The 21,206-nt window shown below is 36.4% G+C and overlaps 1 protein-coding gene across 1 annotated transcript in view; it reads right to left on the reverse strand.

Moving 5' to 3' along the window:
* Nucleotides 1-21,206, reverse strand: part of Rh50 (Rhesus blood group-associated glycoprotein Rh50) — a 111,230-nt gene that overhangs the window by 71,907 nt on the left and 18,117 nt on the right. The window contains exons 3-5 of the mRNA XM_023174353.2: nt 15,207-15,357; nt 13,931-14,087; nt 2,498-2,799 (exon numbers count right to left, since the gene is read on the reverse strand). Of these exons, the coding sequence (XP_023030121.2) occupies nt 2,498-2,799; nt 13,931-14,087; nt 15,207-15,357 (610 nt within the window). The remainder of the gene's footprint in view (nt 1-2,497; nt 2,800-13,930; nt 14,088-15,206; nt 15,358-21,206) is intronic.

The following is a 21,206-nucleotide window of genomic DNA, read 5'->3' on the forward strand; positions in this document are numbered from 1 at the left end:
CCAAAATTTCCCAAGTCGAAAATGCAGGGGGGGAAGCTCCCCCCCCCCATCCACCCCCATGGAGACGGCCCTGGGTAGTAGATATTGGTGACGACGACACTTTTTCATTTTGGTAACGGATAAAAGATGAGATATGTGAAGAAATTGGTCGACATCCGATTTCATCCCTCTGGATTGGACCTGAGGAAAGCAAAGGTCAGGTGCTTTGATGAGATGTTGTTAAAAATAACCCGATACTTGTGTTGCCGCAGGAGTGAAGTGATCTCTGCGGATTTTATATGACAGGTGACGGAGTGACAGATGACATAGTTGACAGAGTTGTGATCGACTCGTTTAGTATCGCAAATCGAATCAAGTTTATCAACCGATCGTTGAAAAACCCTGTACAAGATTGATTTGGTGTTTAGTTGTTGAATGACCAGAATAACGCTCAATAGAAAATTGTTCAAAAGTAAATTTCCAGTTATTTTTGTTTATCAAGTTTCTATTTTCCAACATATAAATCCCTCAGCGTTACTTTGGTATGTGGGAAGTAGTGAAAATATCCACAGCAGATAATATAAAATTCTTAGGTATCATTGTAGATCCACACTTGAAATGAAAGGACCATATAAATGCCACTGTAAAGAAACTCCGGTATATGCTTTATAGAATAAGATATTACAATAATATTCTCAACATTCAACAAGTGGGAACACTATACTATGCCCTTGTGCAAAACCTCATTAATTACAGTATTATTATACAAAATAGAATTCTTAACGTTATTTTCCGTAAGCCACAAGACTATCCAACGGAAATGTTATATAATGAAACCAAAGTAATCGATGTTAGGCAGCTTTTCTTCTTGAAAATAGTTTCTAATATACACAAAAACAAAAAAACGGCGACTAGTAGTAGCCCATGTACATGATACTCGAAATAGGAACTATATACTAACAATACCTAGACCGGAAAAAACACCGTATCGAGAAATTACACCTATCTGGCTCCTCGGTGCTACAATATGATACCTAACGAACTGAAATTATTTAATTTTATGGTAAATTTTCGTTTTGTGGACACCCGGCGATTTTGAAAAAATTTTTGACTGTACTTACGTATTTTGATGCGTAGATTACGAATCCGAAAGAAAAAAGCGGCGCTCTCCCTTATTTAAAAAGTTACGGCCCTTCAAAGTTCAGAAAAGGGCAACTTTTCAGCCTTCTTTTTCACCAAATAAACTATTTAAAAACACAAACATTTATTCACTAGGTCACCTTTACACCTTATTCCTCCTTCTTTAACACTTTTCACTTCAACATCAACATTTTTCTTATGAAAATGTTAAAAAATGTACGGAGCTGCTTTTTGGTTACATATCACTGTATTTAACGTTTTTAAGGTTAATGATATGGTTGGTACGACTGATGTAGTCAATATTCCTAAAGTAATTCAAATGTTTTTTGCCTTCATTCTTTAGCTCGTGAATTGGTTTTTGGCACTTTTCTTAAAATTACAACAAATGTACTGAGCTTTTTTCTTCGGTATTTTCATAATCCGCTTTCTATTGCATCTATACCATGAAGTGTCATAATTTAATTTGCACTCTTCATTGCAATTAGTACAACGTATTGTTGCTGCAAACACTCTATTTGAACGAAATATAAAATTAAATTATTTCTTACTTTCACTAAATTATGAATTTCGTTCAAATTCATTTTGTATTATTCTCTCACGTCAAACTAAAAATTCAAATCTACGAATTTAAAATAGTAGGTGATGACCAATACCAACCGCTTTTTTCTGAAATGTCACTATTATCTAACCTACAAATATAAGAGTGTCACCAGGAGAAGCATTCGTTTTTAAATTCAGTTTTTTTATAAGAAAAATGTTGATTATTGAAGTGAAAAGTGTCAAAGAAGGAGGAATAAGGTGTAAAGGTGACCTAGTGAATAAATGATTGTGTTTTTAAATAGTTTATTTGGTGAAAAAGAAGGCTGAAAAGTTGCCCTTTTCTGAACTTTGAAGGGCCGTAACTTTTTAAATAAGGGAGAGCGCCGCTTTTTTCTTTTGGATTCGTAATCTGCGAATCAAAATCGTAAGTACAGTCAAACATTTTTTCAAAATCGTCAGGTTTCCACAAAACGAAAATTTACCTAAAATAATAATTATTATTATTTTACGATGAAAAATAATGGAAATAAAGTTGCAGACAATTTAATTCGCTACAAATAATGTCTCATGAAATTTTCTGTAGGGTTAATAGTTTACGAGACACAGTGCGGAAACCCTTTGCACTCCTTTTTCCAAGATGGCGGACGGGGCCAAGGGTTCCTACTTTCTACCCCACAAACTCAAACTCAAGCTTACGCTAACCCCCCTACACATAAAAAAAATAAAATTGCATCCTCTGAAAAACTAAACCCTAAACGTAACTTTCCATTGGACTACTATAACAATGGTAGAGCAAGTGAAACAAATCCATTGATCCCTCCATCGATTACTGACTTACCGTCAATCTACTGTACCCACAAACGGACAGAAATCCGGCTGCGATCCCAACCGCGATGGCCCCTCCGGGATGAAGCATGAGATTGGCACTCGCCCCTACGGCTACCCCTCCGGCCAGGGTGGAATTCTGCACGTGGACCATGTCGAATTTACGATCGGGAGAGAAAAGAAGCGAGGCGGCAAAAGCGGTCACACAACAGGAAGCCAGAGCCAAATACGTATTTATCACCGCACGCTGCTGATCGTCCCCTTTCAATTCGATCGCGTTGAAACTGGGCCAGTAGAGCCAGAGGAATATCGTTCCTGAAACCAGAAATGGATTTGGATGTATGGGATATTAGTCTAGTTCAGAAATTGCATTTCACAAAGTTTCAGTTAGCATTTAGAGAAAATTATTATCGAGGTGTCATTCGAGTCGTGATTTGACACAGAGTAATTTACGATCTGGTTTGAATTGTGCAAATGTTCAGTTCCAAAGTTTAAAACAATTGAGTTTGACAAAAAATATTGCAGATATTCAAAATTTGTGAAAGATCCTTGAAGTATATTGGTGTGAACCCTACTGGGGGTAGTTGAGATGAAAATTTTATCGCGTTCTAATTTCTGGTGGCCTGGTTTTGGAAGGAAATAGAGGAAATTTGGAGCACTGTCCTCATGTATGGAGCTCCGACCCCATCCATACCCTGAAGCTCCTGGATTCCATCCAGAAAAGAGCCATTCGCCTGATTGGAGACACGAACATCACTTGCAACCTTGATAGTCTAGAACAGAGGTCTCCAAACTAAGGCCCGCGGGCCAAATCCGGCCCGCCAGTGTCATCAATCCGGCCCGAGACAGCCAATGATTTACTGTCATCAATCTGGCCCGCGACAGCCAATGATTACCTAATTGTTGTTACTATTGCTGTGCTAAGTTGAAGAAGAAAACACAGAATGATAATTACTCGGTTTTATTTACTTGCAAGGTAAAACTTAACGACAGAAATGATGACAAAGAAAACTTAACATAAGTATCTAAGTTTAAGCATATCAATAACTAACAAATAATTGAAATGAATCACAGTAAAACAAAAACACTAATGAAATTTATGTATTTGTGATTTTTCACCGAGAATACTTTGTAGTTGTGGATCAATTTTACTTGTACCAATTAATAAAAGAGATTTAAGATGCTCATCGGTTAATTGAGATCTGTAAACATTCTTTGTGTACTTCATGTTGGAAAACGTTTTCTCACACAAGTAAGTAGTTCCAAAAACAGAAAACAACCCACGAGCAAATTTATGCAAATTATCAAATTGTTCCAGTGGAAGACTCTTATAAAATTCCAAGGAAGATGAATTTTGATATTTGTTCTTAAGCATATCACTGCACCGTAAATCAATAATTTCCATTTGGACTTCCGGAGCCAGGGTTTCAATGTCAGAATCAAAAGGTTCTTGAAAAAGCTTAATTTCATTCGCAATGACATCAAAATCTGAAAAACGAGTATCAAAATTTATCTTCAAAGTACTCAAAGTTTTCGGTTGCAAAATTGACGGGAAATTCAGTCTCTGTAGTGTGGCTAAATATTTCACATGTTTCAAAATGTGTGAAACATTTTTTACGTAATTGCGATTGAAATAGTATTATTTTCTGCCTGAAGGATTTGATATTGGTGTATAAATCAGGGAGAAGCTGATTTTCTCCTTGCAATCTCAAATTCAGTTCGTTCATATGATTTGTCAAATCGACATAGAAGGCTAACTTCCACATCCATTCACTATTTTCTTAATCGGCAAAAGGGCGCTGCTTCTCATTTAAAAAAAAAATTCGATCACTGCTCGAAGTTCAAAAAAGCGCTTAAGGACTTTTCCGCAACTAAGCCAGCGTACGGCAGTATGATATGGTAAATCATTTTCTCCAATCTGTTGAATAAACTCGCGGAATTGTCGGTGATTCAGCCCAGTGGATCTGATGAAGTTAACAACTGATATGACTGGTTTTAGAACTTCAGACATTTCCAAACATTTTCCGCACAAGGACTGTTGATGAATGATACAATGTAAGACTAATGGTTTTGAACCACCATCATTTTCTACAGCCTTTGACACAAGTGCAATCACTCCTTTATTTTCACCATACATATTTTTCCTCCATCAGTTGTTATAGATTTCAAATTTCTCCATCGAAGGTTCTTTTTATTAATGGCATTTTCAACTCCCTTAAAAATATCTGTCCCAGTTGTCGTGCCGTAAATACTATCAATATCAAGAAGTTCTTCATACACTTCATAGCTGTTATCCACTCCACGAATAAAAATCAACACCTGAGCAGTATCTGACACATCCGTTGACTCATCCAATGCTAGAAAAAATCACTCATCATGTCCATTTTTGTCAGACAGTTGAGATGATATATTTTCTGCGATGTCTTGCACTTTCCGAGCCACGGTATTTGCTGACAAACTGACACTTTTAAATAAATTTACCTTTTCGGGGCACATTTCTTCGGCTACTGCAATCAAGCATTCTTTTATCATTTCTCCATCGGTGAATGGTTTGCCACGTTTTCGGATTTCAAGAGCCATACGAAAGCTGGCGCGAGTTGCAGACTCTTGTTCAGTATTCGCTTTGGTGAACAAAGATTGCTGCGATTTGAGTCCGCGTTTCAAATCTTCAAATTTTTTCCTTCCGCAAGCTTCCTGTATACTTGGAGTAACTTTGAAGATGTTTCGATTCATAGTGTCGTTTAATGTTATAGTCTTTGAGAACAGCTATGGTTTCATTGCAAATTAAACATAGCGCCTTATTACTGGACTCAATCACAAAATACTGAAAGTTCCATTTTTCTTGGAACGTTCTGCACTCACTGTCGATTATTCGCTTTTTTTCCATACTAACAAATCACACATAAAAACAATAAGTCAAATCAAAATACTTTTATTGACGGGTGTTATTTTATTTCACAATAGACAGTTTCGCTTCCTTCGCCTTTCCTACGCAGACTAACTCGCAGTTGCACCGCTAGCCTTTTTATATGTAATCATTACTGCCATCTCGAGGTGATCGGAATACACCAGCTAGAACCAGAACTTTCTCGAAACAACGCGGTGATTCCAAATATTGAATTACGCTTAATGCTACCTAGCGGGTAGCTGAAAAAGATAGTACATAGTACCACTACTCGCCACTAGATGTCTTTAAGTGTTTGGAGACCGTTGGTCTAGAACATCGAAAGAAGGTTGGAGATTTGTGTCTCTTCTATAAATTATTTCACGGGAGGTGTTCAAGTGACTTGGCACATTTGATTTCACCAAGAGCGGTACATATCAGAAATACGTGACGAATTGTGGCTGCTCATCGTTTTGAGGTTCAACTCAGCACACTTCGAACTTCACTGTTTAAAATCTGTTTTATTTAGAGAAATGCGTTATTGTGGATTGAACTTTCTGTGAACGTTTTTCCAAGTGAATTTGATTTCCAGCGATTCAAATCCAGAACGCCTTGAGGAGTTTTCCGCTGTGCTTGTGTTTTGTCCTTGAAAAAATGAAATGTGTCCAGAAAAATCGATTCTATACCCATGGCCTTGGCCACAACAACCGTGGGGCAGACTTCATTTTGACTATATGGGTCCATTCCACGATAGATATAGACATATTGTGTTTTGGTTCAGATATGTTGATGACGTATCGGTTGATTTTGATGATTCAAACAGACAAATCAATCAATTTTTAAACTTTCTCAATAGTCTGCATAAGAAAATTAAGTTCACAGTAGAAACCGAACAAAACAAGGAGTTTAACTTCTTAGAATTGAATATTTTAAGAGTTAATAATGGTTTTCAATTCAATATCTACCGGAAAAACACGTTCACAGACTGTACAATTCCCTTTGACTCTTTCAGTCCGCTCTCACATAAGTTATATTGAAGTTATATTGACAACAGCTTCCTCATGAATGTTCATACTGTTACTACCAGTTTGAACACCCCTGATGAAGCTATTGTATGGTGAAACAGATGTTCATGGGGACATGAAGTGACTTTACAACACGCGTGGACACCAAAACTTTAAACAGTTTTTAATTATCAATAACCTTTTCCGATGAATTTACAAAATATGATTATATTGACAACAGATTCCTCAGGAATGTTCATATTGTTACTACCAGTATGAACACCCCTGATGAAGTTATTGTATGGTGTTCGTGCGGGCATGAAGTGACTTTGCAGCCCGCGCGGACATCAAATTTTCTCCCTCTGTGGGGAGGAAATTTGGAGATTATACAACCAACTGGATAAAGACAGGAAACGTGAAACACACTTACTGGAAACATTGACATTCTTATGCCGCTCAAGCAGCTCAAGCAAATCGAATTTATTCGAGAAGTGAAAAATCCCTCCTACGAAAACGTATCCATCATAAACAGAGCCAACTAGCGGAGACAGACAATGTAGTTGAAACTATACCTCGAACTGAGCAACCGGATGAAACCCGAAGACTGGGACAAATTTGATGGCATATCTTACTCAAAAGTAGAAAATGAACGGGACAGAGTTAGCAAAAAACACAAAGTGAAGTTCGAAAAACTATACGAGGCTGTATGTACAGCGGCACTTCGCTTAGACTCGTCCAGAGTGGTCATAAACCGGTAACTTCGCGATCATGCCACGACGGGTTCCAAACGAGGAAATTATCGCTGGTACAGAAGCAGCAATCAGGAATCTACCGGATGAAGAATCGGAAGAAATCAGGATTATGACAGCAAACATTCTGAGCAAGGCACGAACCCCTGAATGCAACATCCCTAAAAGAGAGATTGCAGCCTAAAAGAGCTTGAACTCTGATTAGAGCATCAATATACTTCCAGCAGACAGAGGAAATGTCACGATTATTCTGAAAACGGAAGATTATAACAACAAAGTTGAAGAACTACTAGACCCGGCAAACTATCGCAAACTTCAACGGGAACCAACGCAATCTAAGTTATGCAACGTGTAAAAAATCATTAGATCTTCCTCACTGTCGGACACCACACAGAAAGCCATTCTTAGAACTTAATCTGTTCCACCTAGGCTCTACGGTCTTCCGAAAATACACAAAACCGACATGCCACTGAGACCAATAGTCAGTACCCCGCGCTCTCCGACCTACCACTTGGTGAAACATCTGGCCTCGCTCCTACAACCTCATGTGGGAAAGACCATCCTACGTCAAGGACTCGACAGACTTCGTTGGTAAAATTAGGGGCTTAACGCTGGAGCCGACAGATATTCTGGTCAGCTTCGATGTGGTGTCCTTGTTTACCAATGTCCCACTGGAAAACTCTCTGAGGGGGTCAGATCACGTGTTCCCGAATGAAGTCATCGAACTCTTTAGAGCATGTCTCACAGGAAGTTACTTTCAATGAAGGGGAAACTTCTATGAGCAACTAGATGGCGTTGCGATGCGGAGTCCACTTGGCTCAGTGATAGCAAATCATTTCATGGAACGGTTTGAAGGAAAAGCGATAGACACTTTCGAATTGAAGCCGACCTTGTGCCAAAAATCCGGATCAGAGATAATCTGTTGAGTCTTTCTATTGAGGAGAGAGGTTTTTGGCAATTTGCTGCCAATTTATAGGTGAGAGGTTTTTAGTTTTTGAACCTGGAGCAATCTTAGTGAAAAAATAGCAAATGTTATTTATATAGTGGAAATTACAGAATTGGGTAATATTTTATTTACAACCGGTTTCGATTTCTTAAACCATTCTCAAGTGATTTGCTTGAGAATTTATTTGAGTTTTCTTGCGAATGGTTTAACAAACCGAAATCGGTCGTAACAAACCGGTTTCGGTTTGGTCAACCATTCTTAAGTCCAACTGAATTGAATATAGTATGAAGAAAATAGTTTTCTCTTATTTTTCCAAAGTTTTTCATTTGTTACGACCGGTTTCGGTTTGTTACACCATTCTCAGATGAACTGTTTGAGAATTTACTTGAGTTCCCTTGAGAATGGTTTAACAAACCGAAACCGGTCGCAACAAACTCGTTTAGGTTTGTTGAAACATTCTCAAGTCCAATTGAATGAAATATAGACTGAAAAAATACTTCTGTCTGATTTCTTTTAAGTTTTTTATTTGTTAAGACAGGTTTTGGTTTGTTAAATCATTGTCAAGTGAACTGCTTGAGTATTCACTTGAGTTCACTTGAGAATGATTTAACAAACCGAAACCGGTCGTAACAAACTAGTTTTTGTTTGTTTAACCATTCTTGAGTCCAATTCAATTGAATATAGGATGTATAAAATACGTTTGTCTGTTTTTTTCTGAGTATTTCATTTGTTACGACCGCTTTCGGTTTGTTGAACAGTTCTCAAATTGCTTGAGAGTTTACTTGAGAGAAAGGTTTAACAAACCGAAACCGAAATTGCTACAAAATGAATCAATCGAACATTTATGAAACACTCTGTAAGGGTACATCTTATGCAGTATTTGAAATGAGTCCAAACATTCAAAGAAAACTTTATATTTCCTACTTGATAAAGTGTACCACCCATCTATGGAGCCTATAGAAAGTAATCATTCGAATAGGCGAACCTAATTCAGATAGAAAGTGACCTTTTCTCCAGAAATGTGGTCAAACACATATTCCTTATGATTAATATATATTCCAAAGTTTCATCAAAACGGGCCGCTGTAATTGACTCACATCAAATCATTTGTCGACTCGGTTTACTGGGGGAAAATTAATCATAGTTTCCCAGAATAAATCAATCGTGAAGAAAGGATTTCACACATTATCATCGAGGTGCAGATAACTTAAATTAAATTTGATGTCACTGATGGAGAACTGAAGTTCATATTCTCTGATTGAAATTACGGAAAAGTGGGAGAGAAAGATATTTAACAGTGTGAGTCGGAAATAGTCATTGTCGGGCTTACAAAAGTTAAGTTCATGTTCAAAATTGATACCTTTTTTGTAGCGCAATGCCAGGTATTACAATTGAATGTAACTATTTCAGTGGAAAAAATGTGCGATCCAATATTCGGGACTGTTGCAAAAAATTTTCATTTGTTCACTACGAATCACCCAAACTAAGGATGCCTTTCGTGATTTCATATCCCACATTTCCTCAAAACCTTTTCCATTCGGCACTTTTTTTAACTCATCACATCTCTCATATCGTTCAAGACAGAATCAGTTCGGCATCACATTTACGAACTGTATTTGGAATCTATCAGTGTGATCTTTGATCCGCAGTTTAATGATTGATTTTTGCCTCTGGTATCGAGGAAATGACAGAAAATATCGTTTCCATCGGGAAAATTCAATGCCGAACCTATCTGAACATCCTATTATGCACTTGAACGATTCAACAAACAGATAGAGACAACTTAAACCTCTTTTTATGCCGATCTCGTCTTCGACATGGATCCAATGATCATTCCTTCGTCGATATAAAAAATAGCTTCTTTTTGAGAGTTTTCGGATGATGGATATCTGGTCACCGAATTCAAGAAAAGTGCAATCGAAGAAAGATTTAGTGTTCCACAGTGAGTGCAGTAGAATTAAATTTACCGGCAGTGAACCAATGGAAATTCATAAGAATTGAATGACATTTCAACTTCTGGAAAGTTAGGTTTTTTTGAAAGTTTTGTCCGTTAAAATATCATTTTGTTTCTAGTGGTATGCAGGGTGTAAAATAAGTAAGTTGAAGAATTCAAGAGACGTATTCCTGAGACAATTTTGAGAAAAAAGTATATATTAATTTGTGCCCGAAAATGCTTCGTTTCGGAGATACGGGGTGTTGAAATTGAATTTTTTCTTTGCTTTTTGAGAATAACTCTTGCAAAAAATAAGTTATTTGCACGAAATTCGGTACCCGGGGTTTTTTTGACGTGGGAAATCATAATTTCGTATTAATTTTCATGTAACATCTAGAAGGCGCTGCGTACGCTGTCATTATTTATTTCAAATTGCCCTAACTTTTTTGAAAGTAAACTTCTGATACTTTCTTTAAAAAAACTTAACTCCCACACCTTTTCCAAGTAAAAAAGGTACACCTCCTCAACAACGCTGGAGGTGATCGATTTCGAGATATTTACAATTGTCTATATCGATGCATATTACTTTATAGCCAAATTTGATTTCAATAATTTTTGTCACTCTCCGCTTGCAAATTAAGTTAATTAAAATGAGCAGGCTATGAAAGTTTGTGTATAAAAATAGAAGTTCGCTGTCACATTTGTAACAATTAATTGACAAATTCATAGTTTCGGAGTTTATAAAATGAGTTTTTGATACCATGCCCGACTTAAAGAATGTTGAAATGGCTGATATGGTTTTTGCATACGGCTTGGCTGAGGGAAATTCAAGCAAGGCCAGACGCATCTATCAGGAAAGGTATCCCCAACGCGTGACTCCTCGTGCAGCGACATTTGCGAATCTTTTCCGGCGACTTTCCGAATCTGAAAGCTTTGAAACAAATTCTGTAGTAGAACGGCCACGGACTACAAGAATTGTAGAATAGGAGGAGACGGTTCTCCTGAAATTACAAAGAAATAACATACAACCAAACGACAACCAAAAATTTAAAATTGAAATATTAATAAAAGCTGAAAATTAAAAATTATTATTAACCCGCGATCACCCGCGTTACGAAATATTACGTCGTTACTCGCGTGTTAGATTTTATCTAACATTCTAACCGTTTTCGAGATAAACTGTTTCAAACGGAAACTGACGTGGTTTTCTTGCTCGTTTTTTTTGAATTCATCACTTATTTTGGATATTCAACATTTTTCTTTATACTCAGTAATATTCCTTTTTGATCCAGTTTTTTACCTGTCTCAGATCAGTCAATTTGAAATTGGTATGTACCTACCTTAGAAAAACTTACAATTCGTATACATTGAGGTATTGGTATCTAACGTACAACAGTACACATTAATATTTTTTAATAGTTTGCTTTGGAAAAATAAATAAACCAATTATTTAACGTCAGACTTTCGTTGGTGGTTTTGACTGATTGTGATGGTTACCAATTATAATAGAGTAATGTCAAGATTAGGTTACAGTAATGAAGATTTCTTGAATTTATTAATAATTTATGGTGAGTGCAATAGAATTGCAAGTAGAACATGCCGAGTATTTCATGAAAGATATCCACAACTTCCGAAGCCGTATAATAATGTGATAAATCGTCTAATGAAAAACTGTAGGTTGAATGGAACCTTCCGTTCAAAAATCATTCGTGAGAAGACTAAAGTGGATGATGATGACAATGGTATAACAGTTTTGGGATACTTTCATGCATTTCCAAATGCTTCTCTGCACGAGGCTGAAAGGGAAATAGGTATACCCTACGTGACAATTTGTCGAATTCTCAATAAGCATAAATGGCATCCCTATAAGTTCTACTGTGTCCAACATTTGAGACTGATTCACCTCGTAGAGTGGAATTCTTTGATTGGTTACTTGTCAAGACTCAAGAGGATGAACATTTCCTTGACAATATCATATGGACAGATGAGGCCAAGTTCACAAAAAATGGAGTTTTCAATAGACACAACAGTCATTATTGGGCGCCAGAAAATCCCCACGTTGTCCGCCAAAGGGGTTTTCAAGAAAGATGGCAATTCGGTGTATTTTGTGCCATAAAGAATAAGTAAATTTTTTATATCGAGTTTTATGATGATAATTTGAATGCATCAAAATATGAAGATTACCTGAGGAATGGAATTCAAATGATTTTAAATAATAGACCAGGAAGATAACGTGTATGGTACCAAATGGATGGTGCTCCACCCGATAATTCTCATTCAGTCAGCGAAGCTTTAACCGAAATCTTCGAAGACAGATGGATTGGTAATAATGGACCTTTTCGTTGGCCTCCTAGAACACCAGATGGCAATCCATTAGATTATTTCGTGTGGGGTTTCATTAAAAATATGGTTTACTCTACTCCAATAACAACAATGGAAGATATGAAATCGAGAGTTACAACTGCTTTCAATAGTTTGATTCCAGACTTGATCAGAAGCGCTACACATGACAATCTATTGAATCTATTGAACTTGTTAGTTTAAGTAGAGGTGGATATGTGTTTGAACATATTCTGAAATACACTGACGATTAATTTAACTCATTAATTTATGGGTTTATTATTTTCAGTTCGTGTTTCAGCGTCAATAAAACTATTGTTTGAAGAGAAGTTTCATTCGATGGTTGAGAAACATCAAACGAAATCTGTTTTACAAAAATGAGTGATGAACAAGGAAACCATGTCAATTTCCATTTGAAACAGTTTAAAATAGAAATAATATTATCCGAACAAAGTTAATCTAAAATTGAATGTAGAGCTCAAAAATGTTGGAATATATAGGATGTTCCATTTGAAAAAATTGAGTTGTACTCATTTTTTCATGAGATCAAAGTATCTGCATTTTTTGAAGACCCTGTATGAGGCAAATGAAAATATGACTCGGAGTGAAGATCCTCGTAGTATCACTCCACTCCATTTCAAATTTGATCATTTCAGTGCAAGAGAGTTCAAGATTATCAGCATTTATAAAAGTTCATGTTTAGTAAAAAAAAATATCGAAATTAATTTATATCTTCTAAACGGTAATAGATAGGTATAGGGAAATAGTATATGAATTTGTTGACAAAGTGATAATGAATCATAATATGATATTATATATGGGGTGTTCCATTTGAAAAATCAAAGAAGCCGCTACTTTATAGTAGAAGCGACAACGCCACTTCGTCTGAAATATGACGTGTAGGTCATATTGACTTATGCATACTGTGGAATTTTCAGGATGATCCGTTGAATAGTTTGCCAGAAACGGCTAATTAACGCTCATCATGATAAGCCCTGTACATATATATGCCGTTTTTTATAATCATTTAATTATAATACATCCTAATTTTTTTATGTTTCTCATGAAATTATAAAATGCGAACGTGAATCCAATGGAAATATAATAAAGTGCCTAGAATGGACGTTCTACGGACATATATTTCTGGACGTCCCGACGATTTACTGAACTGGACATACTTAAAACGTCCAGACTTGGTCCTAGACATTCAGACGATAGATGGACATGTAATGGACGTCTTTAAAACGTCCTGTGCTATCTGGAAAATACATAGAAAACAGTTGAAAACATCCAGACAAACTTTTTCGTTGCTGACTTCTCTAATAGCCAACACCGAAAAATTGATTTCTACATAAAATTCATCCAGTGTTCAGTGCTGTTATGGGAAAACAAACATGTAAAAGGAAATATAGATGTTTCCAGCTGTCACAGATAAGCCTTCGCATGACCTGCACGTAGTTTTCCAACCGCCACCCATATTTGTATTCTGCACAGATTGGAAGAAGGAAAACTTCCCAGAACATAAACTTATCTAATAAAATTCCGCGATGAGAAACACACGCCAGCACAACGAAACCCTTTTCATCTTACCTATCATCGCGAACAAGTCTGACGTGTAGCTGGATTCCTGCAGAGAGCTGGCTGTTTCCGATTTTCCTTTCTTTTTCCTGTTGAGCACGTAACTCGCTGCCAGGCCAAAATAAGCGCCGAACGCGTGAACAAATATTGAACCGCCTGCATCTGCTACCTACAACATAACGACCAGATTGGGACTCTTTCAATTACTGCGAATAATTTATTACTGTTGCAAGTCTTGGCAGAGGGCAGTGAAGGAGAACTTGCAAGTTTTCAAAGATTGAAACGCAGCACTTCTTTTACAGAGTTTGTCACATCGAGCTTCCCTCGGAAGTTTGGGATGGAAAAAATTAGTAAAAGTAAAGTTCGACTGAAAGTTTTATAATAATAACGAACTCAATATCGAATATAGGAAAAAGACTTTTTTTAAAATTTAGGTGCTCCCAAAAGAAAAAATCGACGGGATTGAGATCCGGTGAACTCGGAGGACAATGGTCAATGCCTCCTCTTCCTATCCATCGTTGGGGATATGCTACGTCTAAAATTTTTTTTCATAAGTTGGGAAACTCGTGTTTCAAAAAATGTAGGTAAGCATCTCCATTCTAACGTAAGGGGAGGAAATAGGGCCCAATTGAATAATCCCCAATTATGCCTACCCATACATCAAAAGAGGATATGTCTTGGAAAAATTGAAATCAGTTCCAATCATTGATTTATCCTCTTTTTGAGTATTGCTACCCGGTGTATTACAACTTCATATCAGACTACAACAAACAAATACCAATGTTATTCTCAAATGAATCTAGTTGAAGATGTAAACCCTTTTGGGATTACTTTCCTTTAAAACATTTCAATGATATTGAAGATTTTTTCAGTTCAATAACAGTTCTCCTGAACAAACTGTTATTTACAAAAATCTCTCTTTATCATTCTCTGTTATTGAATGTTTTGAAATAATCTACTTTCTAAACCGTTGAAACATTGAAACCGGTAGGTATTTATGTACACAAACCCATATTTCCGAAGGAAGCTCTTCAACAAGAAATCTTCGTGAACAAAATTTGTGTCCCATTTGAAATCTTTTTTTTCGAGTTGAGATTCACCCAAAATTAGAAAAAAGTCAGTTCCAGATTATATTGTAGGAGATTGAAAACCAAGAAATAACAAAAAAACATTTTGTGTAACTTTTTTTGTTGAAGCTACGAATTCAGGTGTATTTGAATTACAACTTTCATTGGCTTTTTAGAAAACTTTCTTGAATATTCGACTAAGAAACGGATAAACCATTTACCTTCAATATTTTTGATCCAAGATACAAATTGGAGCAATACAACACTATCTCGATCGATCCCATAACTACCAGCTGAATAACTGAAGTTCTTCCCAAAACAGCGCCCATAGAAATTAGTACACTTGCAGTGGCTATATCCGCTTTATAAATGCTGAAATATAGAAAATAGAAATGAGATATGATAACAAATTTGTATCAATTCAATTGAATTGTATTCTCGAAGGATAATTTCGAAAATGAAGGATGCATTCTATATAATCTACAAACTGTTGTGAGCAGATGCAACAAGTTGATTTTTATTTTGAAATTGTCATTTGTTCCTCGTGATTTTTATAATAACATCCATTTAGCCATGACGGATGGCGATCCCAACTACGAAATAACAACGTATCTCTTCTAATAACTAGATAAATGAATATGTCTATACTGAAAATTGTGTGAATCAGTTATATTGATAAAGTACACTGTTGCTACGAAATCATTACATCGAATTAATAAACACCTTTATTGAGTTTTTGATTAACTAAGTTGCTAGTACTGAACACGCTTAAAGAAACTATTTTAAAGCGAAACACGTTTCACAGTAAAATGACAACTGAAAATATAACAAGGTCTAATTCTAACACAATAATGGATTTTTGTCAAGTGTCCTTCAATTATACAGGGTGTTTCCTAATCACGGTACGAAACTTCAGAGGGTGATTCGTTTGATCTTTAGTTTCATCTTCCACTTGAAGGTGATCACTTGGTGATCGAAACACGTGTCGAAGTGTTGAAATAATAGTTTGGTGTTGGGAAAGGACTCCAGTAATATTCATTATTGGAGTTCTTTCTTTTTTTCCTGTGAATGGGTAACTGTTGGACGATAAAGCTATTATTATTTTTTTCCACCGTAGTGTGCGCTGGTCAGGCCCTATCCCCCGAAGCCCCGATACATTGGGGGCTTCGGGGGATAATGCGCGCCAGCATTCTCAACCAATGACCACTCCCCACATCGTGGGATGAGTGATCATTAGGACCGAGAATCATGTGCCCTGAGCAAGCGCAGTGCTTGTGTTTCCGCAGAAGTGAGGTGATCTCTGCGGCTTTTATATGAGCTTTATGCTGAACAGGTTCCAACTCGGTGACAGAGTTCTAGTCACCTAGTTCAGTGTCGAAAACTATACCGAGTTCATCAGCTGCTTGGGCAGCTGTCCTAATGAGAAATGCTCCAATTCCTGCTCTCTCATGGTCACGGACCATGCAGAGGGGGGATCCGAACTCCTGACGACTTTACAGGCTGTATCCAGTACCATTCAGTCATGTAGACACTCCAAACTCAAAAGTCCACGGCCTGCCTATTGTCGGGGGAAGTACAACCGTGAAACGGACGATTTGGGATGCAAACTCCTATAGAGATGCATCATTTTTCGGGTCTTTACGTCGAGTTGATACAGTTTCTCCCGAGTCCACTTCACTACTTCAAACGAGTTCCGATGGCCAGAACTGTCGAAGTTTGTGCTGATACTTGCCGCGAAGAGAGTTCTTCACTGCTGTTACCTCTTGTGAGTGGCATTGTTCCACACCGAGGTAAGTATACGTCTCTCCGGCATCCAGATGGGCTACGAGCTGCACATCCTCTCCGTAGTCCCCGCTCCTCTTTCGAGATAGTCTATTGCACATTTGTCTATCCCGAATGTCATACCGATAGCATGCGTGTACTCTTCCACCACCCTCAAGGACTGATGGAGATCCTTCTCTCCAGAGGCATGAAGTTTAAGATCATCCATATAAAACAGATGGGTGACCTTGTGCCTCCGGTTTCCGGGGGTGCCACAGTTATGCCCTCGAGTATTTCTGAGCGCAACGGATAATGGCAATAGTGAGATGCAGAAGAGAAGGGGACTGAGGGAATCGCCCTGAAATAAACCCTTATTATTATTATTATTATTATTATTATTATTGCTACATCAAAGGTTCCAAACAGTGCATCACAAAAAGTACACCAGTAACTCGTTGTTATTTATTTTATACAACTTTTGGTCTCCATAAGTTCACAATTTTCTGATAGAAACATATTAATCCGATTTTTCTTTTTTCGTTTCTCCAATCGATGTGTAAACGTAAAATGCTGATTCTCATTCATCTGTCATTTCATTTGCGCTGAGTCAATCTTTCTATTGGCGAATTTTCTTCTGAATGGAAATTGAACAAATCCAAAGAGCCAGCTTCTTTGTTACTTTATTTTCTCGATCCGCGTTGAAAAAATAACAGCCCTCGCCTCATTGTTATACAGAAAATAAATCTTTCATTTCGCTTCTTTTCTCATGTTAATCCGTTACAAGGCGCGAATGAATCGGTGGATAAATATTTTAAAAGAACACTTTCCCTCAATCGAATGGGATGATTCAATTCGAATTGCTTTTGCACATTGACAGAGGGGATGAAAAAATAAATATGGAGATGCGAACCCTAGTTGATTCTCGGAGATTAGTTTATTTTTCCAGGGCTTCTTAGAAGATTTTTTGGTAGTTGTGTTATTTGTAATGGAATCGAATTAGATATTATACGCAGGATTCCTACACAATATAATTGATGAAGGAAAGTCGCCCAGAGAAGAATCCAGTTCAACTTTTATATTGGTTGGGCTGATACCTTTCAAATAAAAGTATTGCACCAATAACGATGAACAATTTTCTCCATTTTCACAAATTCATCGAAAACGATCGCTGTTGATGACTGCTAAACAAATACTAAACAACGCACCGTCTTCAAACTTGAAACGTATGCTTTAAAGACTGTGTACTTTTGATGCAGATATTTTTTTGAATAACTACTCCCATCTCTAGGTCAGAATGGGTACTTCTGTGACCACCTGTACACACCTTTGTTCTGACTGAATGATATACAGTGTACAGTCTTGTTTTTGAGAAAACTTTTTACTCTCTAATATTACAGAAGTCGTTGAAGGATTTGGCAAAATATATTTTTAATAAAGAATATTACTGTAGTTGGTTTCCAACACCAAACTATTATTTTAACACCTTGATACCTGTTTCTACCACCAAGTGTTCATCTTCAAGAGGAAGATCAAACAGATAATCTTCTATATTGTTGATTGGATTTCAAATTTCTTTATGATTTGAACTCGCCTCATAGATTTGTCTTTATAGTATTATTTTTTTGATTAATTAGTTGAGCTCATTTTCTTTATGTTTATATTTTGATTCTAACTGACGAGAATACTTTTTCATTATTTTGAAGTGTTTTCAATAATGACTTTATATATTTCTGTTGATATGTAAGAAAACTCAGCAATAAATTCATCTATATCTATGGTTTGATTATTTGTTTCATGTGATATGTTTCTCACTCCATTTTCAGTACGTAGTTGAAATGTTTATAAATGCTGAATAGCATATGAGCAAATATTATTTGTTTGTGAATTATCAATTTTTAATTTCATTATTAAAGCAATCCAGAGTTCCATACAGGTCAAAACATGAATCCTCATCAGACTAGTCAATTATGGATTTATAGTATGTACGAAGTCAATTTGAATGGCATAAAAACTAAATAGTTACCGAACGTCATAAATCTAGACGGATTTTTTATCAATAGTGAAGAGTAATGCCAACATTAGTCAACATTAGTTTGTCTTCATTATACCAATTTACTCGTTGATATCTATGTGATTTTTGATCAACTGTCATTCCTGAAAATGACTAATAAGTTCTGTTCTGATTTTTCTGCAGCAGATTTGAGATTCAAGACTTCCTGAACAATTCTTCACAGAGTGTCAAAACTCCAATTATGCTTTTTGACATTCTTTGTTGCATAATGAATGCATCGATTATATAACTTGATGATCCACAGAAAATGAGACCATATGACCAAGCACTCTGAACATGGACAAAATATACTATCAAAAAAATCAAAAATAGATGTATTTCGTAATTGCTTCAATGAAAAACCAACAGAGCTCAATTTGGCTACCAATTTATCGATATGTCCTTCCCAGGTTCATTCATGGTTTAATGTAACTCCTGAACATTTTATTGATTCAGTTTGCTGAATTATTTGATTCATATCAATAGTTAAACTAGGATAGGTACTGATATTATGGGTTGAAATGTCACGAGAAATGTTTTATTGATACAGTCCATTATTGTTATGATAATCATAAACTGCTTGGGCGCCTATGTTTGTCTTTGGTTAGGTTTTTCAAGCAAAAGCTTTCGTTATCTGCGAATCAAATTTTTAAATCTGATTGTTTTACTAAGTAAGTCAGGTCATTCACGGATACTATGAATAATAGTAGCCCAAGTAGGGAACCCTGAGGTACCCCCTGCGTCAGGGATACTACTGTTCAGCACTATGCACTGACTACTCCCATCTGAATATGAAATCAGCAGTACCGCATTAATAGACGAAACGACAGGCATATAAACCTGCAGGGCACGGCCAAGAACCCCGAAAAATAGCGTTATTACAATTATGAGAACGGTAATGAATTGACTGACTTTTTAATGGTTCAAAACTGCATACGTTTGTGAAAACTTCAATACCGATTGTAAAAATAATGGATCTACGAATCAGAGAAGTTATTGTCCCACATATATTTGCGATAACAGAATTATATATGAGAAATGGATCAACCACTCCAACCATTGTGAATCGTTCCATTTCCCACTTATTACTTTAACGGTCCAGTTTATCAGATATGTCCGCAACTCTGGAGATAAAACGGGCATATTTCCATGTAATATATCTGAATTGAGTTATATGCTGACTGGGAAAAAACTCGAGCTGAATGTTTGTTGTTCAGTTATGTTTCGGGCTGCACTTTTAGACTGGTGGAATTTTTGTGGTGATACTGATTTTTTGGATATTTGAAAACGTCTTGTGAATGGAATATTGGTTTGAAGAGTAGTTGGAAAAATGACACAACTTTCATTGATTTCTTGAAAATATGGAACTCGATAGACAAAAAACGGAGGTGTGTAAGATGTCCCCAGGAATTTTTATTGGTCTAGATATGACGAAATATAAGCATACACTTTATCCAGGATGAGGAGGACTAGCTTGAAAAAATCTGAAACTGTTATATATACAAAGTTGGTTGAATTAGTGGGAGCTTATTTGAATGTCGTTTCAAACTTCAGACATGTTCTTGCCAAAACTATTTACCTCTCCAGGAACAACTGACGAAACTGGTGAATAATGAATTTTCACCTGAGACATCATTTTACCTAGTTTTGAGATCTGTCCTAATTACCAATTTCCTCGTTGCAAATTAAACCTAATGGCGAAGCGAAAATCAATTCTTCCAGAATAATAAAAATACTCATGATGCTATTTTCTCATTTCCGTGTAAAGTTTATTCTGAGATAAATGTCGGTGAAAAGACTGCCGCAGTATTTTGTGACCTGTCAAAGGCATTTGACTGTGTTACCACAAAATACTGCTGAGAAAGCTCCAAAGTTATGGATGCAGAGAAGTAACTCATAAAAAAAAGGAAATTAATTCTGGAGTTCCACAAGGTTGCGTGTTAGGTCCCATTCTTTTGTTATTATGTATTACTGACCTCACCAAGCTTAATATTTCTGGGAAGTTCACCTTATTTGCAGATGACACTACTGTACTTTGGAATAATATAAACACTTGAGAGTTGCACCAAATAATCTCTACCGACTTGAAAAAAATCAAGGATTGGTGTGAGTCAAATATTTTATCTTTCAACTTAACTAAAACAAATTTAATCATTTAGATACTCAATCAACGAACTGTTTTTTGAAGACAGATCACTGGAATCTTAAAATAACTTAATTTCTAGGAGTGTTCATTGACCAGAATTTAAAATTATAATATTGAACAACTTACTGAAAAGTCTCCTCTGGCTGTTATGGGGTTAGAGTGATTTATAAAGAATTGGGGTTGAGCACTGCAAAGATAAAGATGGCGTACTATGCACTCATAGATTCTCACTTATCCTACGAAATACCGTTTTCAGTCTGGTTC

Source organism: Leptinotarsa decemlineata, unplaced genomic scaffold, assembly GCF_025532065.1.
Source record: "Leptinotarsa decemlineata unplaced genomic scaffold, Ldec_3_MD MMD2_tig00026336_RagTag_RagTag, whole genome shotgun sequence".
NCBI classification, from domain to species: Eukaryota; Metazoa; Arthropoda; class Insecta; order Coleoptera; family Chrysomelidae; genus Leptinotarsa; species Leptinotarsa decemlineata.